The 12,518-nt window shown below is 35.3% G+C and overlaps 1 protein-coding gene across 6 annotated transcripts in view; it reads left to right on the forward strand.

The window, feature by feature from the left end:
• The window catches only part of DNTT (DNA nucleotidylexotransferase), a 163,652-nt gene that overhangs the window by 124,223 nt on the left and 26,911 nt on the right, over positions 1-12,518 (forward strand). For all 6 annotated transcript variants that reach the window (XM_090145278.1, XM_090145279.1, XM_090145281.1 and 3 more), the window contains one exon: positions 7,345-7,447. In XM_090145278.1, coding sequence (XP_090001404.1) covers positions 7,345-7,447 — 103 coding nt within the window. The remainder of the gene's footprint in view (positions 1-7,344; positions 7,448-12,518) is intronic.

Below are 12,518 nucleotides of genomic sequence, written 5' to 3' on the forward strand. Positions count from 1 at the left end.
TCTCTAATTCCATGTCTCAGCAAAGTCTGCTCAATAAGCAAACTCACAAATGTGCAAAGTACCTAGGATTTGGAATTTCTTTCCCTTCTTTTCTGAGAAGGCATATGCTGGTGGAAGACTGGTAGTGGTACCTTAACCAGGTCTGTGGTTACTAGAGACAGAATTACTATGCTTCTCTTTGATCAAACTTAGTTTATACCACACAGTAATTTGACATTACTTGTACAGTGAGAGTTAGATCAGACCCAGTGCAGAGAATGCCTCCCTAGAGTAAAAATATGACATAGATATTGGAAGAGTCAGAAACATTTGAAATGTGTATGCATATGTGTGGGTGTTTGAATATAGCTATAATTGTATGTTTGACTATGCATGCATGCTAATGATACTGTAGGTCTCCCCAGGATATATATTTTTATGGCACCTATGTTTGCTATGTCTTAAAGGGGTGATTGTGATTCTTATCCTAGGTCTCTCTGATGCCTAAACAAACGTTCATTGTGCTGTACTGCAGTTTGTTCCTGAAGCTATGTGTAATGTTCTGCAACATTTAATCCCTTTTCCATTGCCACACAATCATTGCTTCAGCAATTTCATTTGGTCTTCCTAGATGTTTATGCATCTTGCTCATCTAAATTCAAGGAAATATTCAAATGGATTCACATTTTCAAATCACTTGGGGATGTCTGTCTAGGAGCTGTCCTCCCTGCATTACCCAAAATAAGAATGCAGAGAAGACAGCACTCAATTTAATAATGAATTCCGGTATTTCTTCCTACAAATAAAGGATTTGTTTTTGTCTTCAGTATTGGCTTTCAGCATTTGCCTACTGCCCAGCTTGCTCTGCAGATGACTTTCATCTGGATTCTTTTTAATCTCAGCTCTTTAGAAGAAAGGGAGATTTATAACCCAGGATATTTTGTTCACACTCTTTGTGCACTATCTACTCTATATAGTACTGATCTGAGTTTCTTTTTACCAATTTTTCTATTCTTCTGTATCAAAATGTGTTTAAATACTAGAAAGATCAAGAAAGTAAGAGTTTAAAAATCTTACCACTTTTATTGGTTGCATAGAAATCTCCAATGACCTGGTATTTTTGCTATCTTTCCCAATAGCAATCATTGTTCACACAGCTGTTTTGTAACAGTAGTTTTTTTCAATGTAAATGTTGCAGTTCAGACATGTAAAACATTCATTAATATTTTTAATATTATTTCAGTCTACTGAATCAGATAGTTAATATTATTGGTAATGTTCTGTTTTATTAAATACAATCTGGTTCCATCACAGAATCATTAAGGTTGGAAAAGCCCTCTAAGATCACCTAGTCCAACCTTCCACCAACCACCAATATTGCCTTCTAGCACACCATTGCCCATCAAACAGACTAACTCAGAATGTTAGACAATCTCCAATGTCTAAGAGTGCATGTGCCTACCTCAACAATATTTTTCTACAGTTTTACCAGGAATAAAAGGTATATTCATATGGAATGAAGCCTGAAATGTCAATGGCAAAACTATTTCTGTCCTCCGTTGTTTCTTCCTATTTCATTGTTATATTTTCTGGCAGTTGAATGAGTGTATGATTTGAAGGTTCATTATGTAATTAATTCTCATTGTTTCTTTGCTAATTAATACAGTTGATCAGATATTGAAAATTAGCCCTGTTAGTCCTCTAGGCTCTTATGTATTCTTTGCTACAAACATTTGGTTACAGCCTCTGATATCAGTGGTGGTGTTCTCATGTGCAAACACTGAAGGATTAGGCACCACATAAACCTCATTCAACATAGTGCTATCATACTGTCAACAAGAACTTTGTCTAAATAAGGGATAGAAAATATTTTCTTAATGGATGGAGTTGTGACTGTAATGTGACTTACAAAATGAGGAGGAAAACATACAGAGAGTTTTCCATTTAGAAAATGGAAATTTCTTGTCAACAGAAATACAAATTTACTAGCTTGTCTGCAGTCCAAGCTCTGAGAAGACTGAGCCAGTGTGCCAAAGTTATCTCTGGTGATCTTCCTGTTTATCTTCTGAATCTTGAGTGGCTTCTTCCTCCAGAAGTGCTCAAGAGATTGTGCTAAGATTATTTTGAGAGTTGATTAAATTACAGAATATGGCAGATGTGGAGAAAGAATAAACTGTTCTGGAAAGCCTGATATTGAAGTGGGTTTCTGGTTTAAAAAAAAAAAAAAAAATTAAAAAAAAATCAGCTAGCAAAACAAAGATTCCTCTGCATTTCTTATCAGCAATCAGGAAAATCATTTTTTATTTAGCAAAAAGAACAAATCTGAGGTAAATAATTCAACCTGAGAATTGGTTCATTCCACAGCAAGGTTACAGTTGGATTATCAAATGAGAGAAAATTCTTATGTCTATCATACTGTGCTTCTAGGAACTTGAAAGTAAGCAGGTACATTTTAAAGAGCTGTGAAGGAGGTACCTATATGTGAGTACTCTTCCTTGGCATTTCCATGGGCTCCAAGCAAATGGACAAGAGTGAGATCGTAGTAATAGAGCACAAAATATTTGAAAAATAAATTATCTGTGTTGTGGCTAAAAAAAAAAAAAAGAGGAAAAAACATACTGCAGGTCAATATGATAAATGTGGTATCTGACAGAAAACTGAGGACAGAATATACCAGTAAAGGGTAAGCAAGTTTAGCTGGAAATTACAGCCCTGTGTGTATATACTGTCAGAACAGCAGATATCAGAGGTACCATCTGACCACAGCTGAAGAAATGTGCTGCTACTGCAGGTGGTCTTCACAACTGAAGGAAGCAGATACAGAAAGTGGTGGTGAATAAATCTAGCATTAAGGCTGCAACATTTCAAAGAAGAAATTCCTTTCCTTAGTTTGCATGGAAGGCCTAGCCTATTGTGGCTACAAAACAAGTATATTTCTGTGCTCAACATAGCATCAATACTGAAGGTAATAATAAGTCAGTGTTATGGAAGATCCACCCAGAGGAATTTTGCTGCATGCGATTTTTCTTTGATGCTTATGTTTTCAAGAAAATACCGAGCATGAAATGCAGTTATTCTTATGAACATAGGCTGTTGATGTTCATTTTGGACTTCACATGCTTTAAGGTCTTGTAAGGTTAAGAAAAGATTGTAGTTTCACCTAATGCATGAACACATGAAAACAAAGCACCTGTGTATCCACTTGAACACTTTATAAGCTTAGTGCTTGCTAACTGATTTTCGGAGTTTTGAAACATAACTCATCACTGTATAAAAAGTGCTTTAAGCTCCTCCAATAGGAAAGCTCTGTTAGTGGTGGAGAAATGTCAGTCTGTCTTTCCTCAGCTTAAACCAGCTTATCAGAATTGCCACTGATAAGGGTTAGCTGCTATAGAATGTCCTGAGGTTTCAAAATGCTCTGTATACAAAGTACTCCAAAATATTGAATCTTGCTTAAGTTGCACTTATAGAAGAGGACAATGTGATTATCATTACCATATTATCTTTTGATCCATATATTTAAATTTAATTCACATTATTTAATGATTTGGAATCTAGATTTTGTATTAAAAAATTAAAAAAAAAAATTCCAACAACTTTAAAAGTAAGTGTTCCTTTGCAGTCAATCATTAGCTGTATAAAAGTTTAGTCAGCTGAGAATTGAACACGCTAAATAAACAGTGTTCTGTCTTTTGTAGTCATCAGGCTTGAACAGATGATTAGGACAAAAGCTGAGCTGCAGCCTCAGTTCTTCAAGGTGGAATTTTTCTTACATAGCTCCATCCTAAAAAGGATTTAGGCTTAGATTAAAATAAAAGAAGAAAGATTATATAAAGGGATCTGAACAGTTTTGTTAAATAATATAATTCAACTTTTATATAAAAGCCTTGTTGTTAGAGTACTTACTGACTTGCCAGAATCATATCTCTCAATCTCTGACCATCCATTAGTGTGCTGAAACCACTAGCATGCATGGATTCATGGCACTTTGCAATATAAAATAGATTTGTAGAGCCAAAAAACCTGTGATATAGTGTACTGACTGGAATGCCCATTTAGAGAGGAGAACTCCCAGGACTTTCCCCCATGCACCAAACACTGGCTCTGCATTTCTTATTTAAGGCTCACTCGATGACAAATAACCTGGCTATGAAAGCATCAGACTGAGTGTTCTTCTTCCCGGATGAGTGCTTTTAATCCAAGAGCTAATAACAAGTAAGTAAATAACCTGTGGACATTGGCATGGACTCAAACGCTGTTTCTGAACTCTGGTCCTGGAACTGTACCACTGTGGGAGGCGGGGGAGATGACTGAGGAGCTGCCTCCTGTGAAGCAGGAAGATTGCCAATATTCCTAACTGAGATAAATAAGTCAATAAAAAGAAGAAGGATCGGTGTATCAATCAGTGGCCTACCGAGTACAAGATAAAAATAGGTGGTAACAGCATCATTTTGATGTTTGTTTTTCAAGCAAGGTGTTTTCATTTTTAAGTGAAGGATATGTATTTAATATCCTTGGTTATGATGTGTCATGGTGGAGGCAATTTATGGCTCTATATAAGGAACCTGCTTTCCTGAATACAGTGAAGACTGAAAAAGACTGAGGTCCACATCATTTCTCTTGAACTTTGGTAATGAACAAGAGATATAGATTTCATCTCTGAGGAACTCAATTGGATGATGAATTCTGGGTTTCCAAATCTGATTTGAGGATCAGATAGCTGCACCATAGTTTTTAACTTGAGTTCTTTATTATATCATATCAGGGTATATAGTTTGCTTCATCTTCAGTAAAACTGTTGGCATGCAAATGGAGATAATTGTTGATAAACATATATGTATGCTTTTTGAGCTTGGACAGAGTAACTTGGCTCTGATCCTATACTGTTTGTATATATATAAATACGAGGAAAAGCTCTGCTCTGCTGTAATCAATGACCGTGTTCCCTTCAAATTCATCAGAATGAAGGACTGGACCAGCATGCACTTTTCTATGTGACTTACAAGCCATGAGTTGTATATATTATGCAGCTTATGAATTTACTAAATTGCTTTTCTATTTCCAGGAAGGTGATAGATTTATTTGGAATAAAAAAAAAAGTTGCTAGTGAAACCAGTGGAGATCTGACTAAATGTTACAGTCACAGCCAACAAATTCAGTCGGAAATTCATCCAATAAGAACCATTTCAAAAAGAAGCTGAAATATTGTTGACAGTATCAGTAATTATATATTGCATGCTTTTATATCAGTTCTAAATATTATAACTTCAATCATAACAAGCATATCAGTAAATGCACTCTGTTATGCAAAATAGATGGCTGGTTGAACACCTTGGATTTATTACAGCCATCTTAAGGCAGGCAGCTGTAGACAAGATTAAAATATGCATGCATTCAGGATGTGTTGAGTACCAGAGGAAGAATCAGGAATCAACTCCTCATTCTGTCAGTTTCCAAGTTCTTTTGATTATTTTTCTTTATAATAATTTAGGCATGTTTTCTTATGCCACTTTCTACATCTCTAAGATAGGAACATTAAGTTCCTTCTTTTTGGAAAAAAAACAAAACCACATTTTGAGACATGAAGTAAAAAGTGCTATGTAAGAATTTTGAATTATTATGGTAATTTATGAGATAATGAATGTCATCCTACAGAAACACCTTAGAAATTGTTACTTGGAATACTGAGTATTCGTGAGTTTGAATTACTGTTCAGATTCGAAGGCTAGACTGATGCTTTGTTTGAAACTTCTTTTGAAATCATTTCCACCTGTTTAAGCAGTTTTGACTTTGCTGCAGACATGGCATAATAGTTTCATTATAGTGAGTTAGACTGCTTGTCAAATGTGAAACCTAGGTTTTCATTTCCTTATATCTTGCTGCTAACACTGTTCTACTATCCATCAACTGGATGATTTCCTGTCACACAAATGGTAGTAGACATCTGCCAATCTGCTCTGTTCCTACAAACTTCCAAGTCTAAGAAATCAAGTTCAATTTTTACACTACTTCAAGAGAAGAAATCATTTCATTAAATACAAAGGAGGAAATATTTTGTTTTGGATTGTTCTAATTTTCACTCCTTGTGTAACAGTTTACAACTTCTTTAATACTGGAAACAGAATTGAACTGAAACATACTTGAGCTATAACATCACATACCCTTGTGAATAGCTGCACGAGATAGATAGACTTTCCAAGTAACGAGATTTTAGAGCTATGCTACAGTCAAGTGCTGCTTCAGTTCTGGATGTTTACTCCATCTCCTGCATACTGCACCTATTTTCAGAAACATCTCTACAGAAATGACTCTGCTTTCTCCATAGGCTGGCCTGGTTGCAGCCAATAAATAAACGTGTATGCAGTCCTTATTGCAATATTTCAAATGCAATGAATAACTTGTATTGGTTCTGTAGGCCTCAGATGTTTTGCAATCCAGGATAAATTTTAAGACTTTCTCAAATATGTTATGATTCTGAAAGGAAACAATCCAAATAGCTTGCTTTTTTCCTGTTTTCCAGTGATAACTACATCTTAATATGATTTAGAAATAACATAATTTGCAACTAGATGAAAAGCAAGTTGAATGTCTAGATTTAAATCTAGGAAAGAAAGATTATGACATCATTTTTCTTTAAGAGTATTTACGATTAAACTGTGCATATGGATATAATTCTCAATCCCTAGTAAGTCTAATAAAAAGCTTTAGTCACATTAGGACTGAATTGTTCTCAGAAAAAACCCTAACAAAAGGACAATTGAATAATAAAGAAAATCAACAGCAACCCAAAATCAATCCCTGTGAAACATAACATTATACTTAAAAGAGAATAAATTTAAAATATTCGGGATTATGCCTGTCATTAAAAAAAAAAAAAAAAAAAAAAAAAAAAAAAAAAGACAATTCATTAAAATGTCCATCAAAAGCAAAAAAGAATTTTTAATACTGCATTGTTTATACTGGCAAGTTTTTCTGCTCTTACTGCACTGGACTCCTAAGATGTATTGTGGTATTTTGATTATGATTTTTTTCTTTCCAGCAATGCTCTGGCAATGAATAAAACCTTTGTTTCTGAGTCTTAAGGGGAAGAAAGAGATTTAACATCATTAAATGGATCTGCAGTATCTAATTGAACAACAGAGAAAATACATCAGAGCTTTAGATTATTAGCTAACAGAGAAAACTGACAGACCTGATAAAAGAAAGAGAAGATTCAATTTTGATTGTGTTTCAGAAAACATTGCTATCACTTGATGTTCTTTTTATAATGCAGCCAAATATATATATATATATTCTCTTTGAAAGTAGTATGAAATTCAACAAGAATTTAACTCATTTATTCTTCTTGTTATTCATTGCTTTCAGGGGTAAGATGATTGGGCATGATATTGATTTTTTGATCACCAGTCCAGGACAAAGGGAAGATGATGAACTTCTGCATAAAGTTGTTAACTTATGGAAAAAGCAGGTATGAACATAAATAACATTGAGCTAAATGTATATACATATGTTCTAAAAGCACTGAATTAAGTCTATTTCACTGCTTTGAAATTGGATGTTATTCTAGTTGGTTATTAATCATGATTATGTAGATGTATCCTTCAGCTCAGGTGCTGCAGTTGAAGGCTATATCAGGAATACTCTATGAATTGTTATATCTTCCTGTAAGAGGTAAGAAGTTAGGCTAAATCGAGGTTTGGGTGGCACAGTAAACTGTTCTTATACTTAATAACTAACTAACTAAACAAATAAATATATGTATATAATATATATATATATATAATTATATATAGAGAGATATACATTCTTCTCCAAAGTTCCTCCCAAGTTACATTTTTTATTTCAAGGAGCCCTACTTTAAGTATAGTGGACTTCTTTTACTGTGTGGTGTGATGGCAGCTAATCTGAAAACTTCAGTATACAGCTCCAGGAATTCTGGCTTCCTTTCAGCCCGTAGATTAGCAATTTTCCTGTATTCCATTTCGAGAATTGTTGTAGCCCTTTATGATGTCTATATTTTTTTGACTGCACACATTTCACAGGCGAATTGTTAATCTAAGGGTTTTTCTATTCAGTTCTCTTCATTTCCAAGCAGCTTTAAACTTGGAAGATTTTCAATTATAATAGGTGGAGGTACCTCAAAATGTTCCTGGGTCAGAAATACAGAATGTTGGAAATAATAAGTTTTGTTTCTTTTTCAACCTTTCTGGCCAGCTAAGATATTTTTGACATTTACTACCTGTACCATTCAAAGGAACTGAGTACATTTCAACATGTCAAAGAGCAGCACTTTGTATGAAGTGAATCATCAAATGCCCCAGTGCTAAGCAGTCAGCTTTCAGTGCAGATAGCCTGGACAGAATGCCTTTGAACTGATTCTTGACCCATGGACTTTAATTAATGTATAATGGGTTAAGAGATTTTAAAAGATTTAAAAAACATTCCCCAAACAAACAAAAACTTATCTGATGGAATAAATGTTATGTTTTAGAGCTTTTAAACTGGATTTAATGACAGGGCATCAAACTAGGTCTTTCCTGATATAATCCTAGTGGAATTTCTCTTCCTTCAGCTGACTTTTGGTCTTCAAAATGCTAAAAGATTATTACTAATTTTGTAGATCTCTCTGATTTCCATCATAATTCTCTATGGAAAACGTACATTTTGAAGTAGACTTCTTGCAGATAAACTTTATGCTGCACTGAAAAGTAATGAAGCTGTGGCAATTAATGACTGCTGAGGAGCAACTCTATTTTTATCTCTTTATTATTTCTGTAAAGCTTCTTCCTCAATTATCCCACTCCCTTAATTTCAAGCAAAGCTGCATTTCTTCTTGTAGGTTGTGCTTTTACCTATTTAAGCAGATGAGCTTCTGGGAATCCATGTGCTTCAGTCCTCCAAAAACTCCCGTGACTCTTGGGCCTGTCCCCAAGTGCAGCCTTTCATCCCTTCTCCCATTCCGTTGTATTCCACTTACCTTAACGAGAGCAGTAGTTGTCTGAGAAGTCTGGCAGTGGTAGAAGATTTTCAGGTCACCCCGAGGTGTTATCATTAAATGGAATTGAGAGGAAAGAAATAGAAAATAAATTGTTCCTGTTGATTTTTTTTTTTTTATAAGGATAAAATTTGGCAGAAATGAGTGCAGTGAGAGAGCTGGAGGTCAAGGGTTTGGTGAAAAGATTAGGATTTCTCTAGAGATCCCAGCACAAAGAAAATATCAGAAAGGGGGGGGGGGGGTGCACAGTGGTTGTGAAAATCAAACCCAAATAAGACTGTTTAAATCTATGGACAAACATTTTCAATGCTCTGTGTTTTTTTTTGGTTTGTTTTTTTTTTTTTTCCAGAATTTCTATGGCTTACAACACTCTACATCCTCTCTATTGTGGTACTTGTAATATACAGGCTTGTAGCATCACTACTGAAAAAATTACCTGCCAGCAAAATCAGAATACAAAAAGAAAGAGAAGAATTATATTCTTCTTGCTTTTTTATCAGCTTTGATTTTGAAGAGCGAAAAAATAAAAAAAAAAGAAGCAGCCTAAAACGCTGTAATACTTTTTGACAGTACACCTGTAGGCTGTTTCACAGCTTTCCAGTTTTGTGCTACTGTTTCAAAGCCCAGATTCATCAAAGAATGTCACTGAGGTCATGATGTTGCCTTCCTTTCAGCAGCTCTTAGTGAAGGATCTTGCAATGTTTTACTCCTAAGCTATGAACCCTACCCTTATTTGAATAGTTTAAAAGGGCCTTTCTCTTAGCTGAAAAGTTTAGAGATTTTTCTTTTGGAAGCTGCTGGGAACTAAGTGGTTAAATCAGCACTGTTATTCTTTTGATGCAGCATCATCAGGGATGAATGGGCTGAAGTAAAGAGAACACAGCCTCTCTGCTGAACTTCAAAGTAGCATGGCTAAATGGAAAAGCTGCAATGCAGTACACAGGTTATGGTTTTAATGGTTCCAGGAAACTTCTTCAACGAAGTAAGAGATTAATTCCTCTGTGGGATAGAGGTTCATGGGAAATTTGTAGGCATATAGGCTGAGCCATCTGTGTCAATACAGCTTCATTTGCATACTGTGTAAAGAGTATTTTATTTTTCGCTAAAAACATATAGAGCTATATTTAGCACTGTTCCTATTGTTAGATGTGTACCATGAACAGAGAAAGAAGAGATTGCATTACTGTAGGCATTGCTGCACTCTACTGTTTTTTTTTGTTTGTTTTTATTTTTAAAGTTTATGTAAGTATAATGTTGCATTAGCTCACGTTGCCATTTCAATATTCTTTTGGTTTTTAATATAGAAACCTTCCTGTGTATACTTATTCCAGCATTTTGTGGTCTGGTTTAGACTCTATCATTCACCCTTGCTGAGGTGAAAGGAAGGCCTGATGTCCCATTGGGGTGGGTGGAGAGAAAAAAGTGAGTGGTCTTGCTTTTTCATTACAGAAGAAGGTTTTTGTAAACAGAGTTCACAGAACAGCAGCACATGGATTATTGAGTGACAGCTGTATTTCAGTAGCAACAAAAACTGTTTCTGAGACAAGATACAGAAACAGTAACGAAGCCAGAACAAAGCATATTTCTCTCAGATGAATGCTCCCTTCATGCAGAACTCTATTCATTCTGTGTAAACAAATGTTGCCTCACCGTTTACATTCTGAATTTTTCATTGAGCATTTTGGCTCAACTTCAGAAGAAGTTGAGGGCATTCTTAACTATAATAGACTAGTGCATGGTGACTAGAGCACAACAGTAGGACGTAAGAGAATTTGGCTTAAATTTACTTTGGCAGAGGATGGGGCTGAATGCGACTGTCCAGTCTCTGAAATTATTGCATAAAATAGGCAGAAGTGTTCCCATTCTTGCTATGTTTTACATAAAGCTCCCAGCAGCAATGGCAGCTCTTATGAAGTCTGATATTTCTGGTACGTGCTCCATATATCTATATGGGTTTAAGTATGTATATATTCCCTTATATATATGTATATATTCCCTTATGTATATATAACTTGTGTATGTATATGTATATATATATGTATGTTATGTATATATTAATTACTTCATAGCTTTCTGGACTAACTTCTTCAACACTTGGTCACCTGAAAGGTCCCCCATGCATCATGTACAATTCCATCAGTCTTTCTTGCCCACCAGTAGAAATGCTCATGGCATGGAGGGAAAAATCTTTGTTCCTGAACTCTGGTGCTGGGCTGTGCATACCTCTCAAAACCAAGCTGTTCGGGACATACCCAGAATTTCAGACCATTTTTCTGCATAGGGAATTTCAAGTTCTTCTAGTTGGTAAAATTGGCATCTAAGGGACAAAGGCAGCTGCATGATTAGGCAGCAGCTGTAAAGTTTTGCATTGCTGATTGAGCCTTTGATGCCATTTCCTAATGATTCCTCACTCTAGCCGCATTGATTGCTCCCAGGCATCAGTTCCTTGAGCTGCTCCAATTTATAGAATTCCATTTGCCTCACCTAAGTAGGGATTTTTCTGTGTTGCAACCTTGAACTAGCATGCCTACAACCTACTTTGGATTGTTGTAACTATTTCACTGAAAATAATTCTGTTCTACTTCAGTAAACTCTCTGAGAAGGAAGATAAGAACAATGACATATCTGTATTTCAGAAGAACATATGAGATTACATTTTCGGGTGGTATAAAACTATATTAATTAGCCTTAACTAGCCTTAACTTAGAATTAATTCACCTAACAATATTAGAAATTATGACAGTAATGTTAAAAATGGGATAGAATTTCATTTAATTAAGAGTAGCAAAGAATGGTGAAGATCATATTTGGATTGATTTGGATTGATTCAGATTTTTCCCCAGTTTGATCATAGATTGACTCTACTGTCCATACTATTGGTGTGCCAGCACTCAGACTATTTAAGTAAGTGTGCATAATTACTTTTAAAAGGGAAAATGGTTATAATTATTGACATAATTGCCCTAAAAAATATATTTGATTTTGATGGTGTTGTAAATTTGAGACATGAAAGTGCCCACATTTTAGAACTTGATTGCATAAACAACGTATACAGCAGTTTATAGTTTGAAGATAAAATTGAAATTCGCAAACAGCTGCAGATTCTCTGACATAGACTAATGCAAAGGCTGCTGTTCTGCAGCTAGCAGTAGCCAGAACTTCATGCAGTCTTCGTAGCTGACTGCCCTTCAAGTCATACTTTTTCAAAATGTACAGAAGTGCCATTTCAGCTGTAGTTTATGGGGTGATGGTGAAGACCAGTGCCTAATCACAGAATCACAAAATGACCCAGGTTGGATGGGACCTCAAGGATCATGAATCTCCAACCCCCCTGCTACAGTCAGAAACATTCTGATGAATATAAGCTAGGCTTTGGCTCCTGTTTAAAGATTGTATCATGGTCTTCAATCTGGTTTCATCTGCTTGTTGAACTCAGCAATTATGTAATTGTCTAAATGAATTATTTTGACATTGAGAGAAAAATTTACAGCAGTATCTATCATTTTATTCTCTTTATAACAGCTTTAGAAATTGCCCAACAAAC

This window comes from Phasianus colchicus, chromosome 8 (genome assembly GCF_987193195.1).
Source record: "Phasianus colchicus chromosome 8, bPhaCol1.hap1.1, whole genome shotgun sequence".
In the NCBI taxonomy this organism is placed as follows: Eukaryota; Metazoa; Chordata; class Aves; order Galliformes; family Phasianidae; genus Phasianus; species Phasianus colchicus.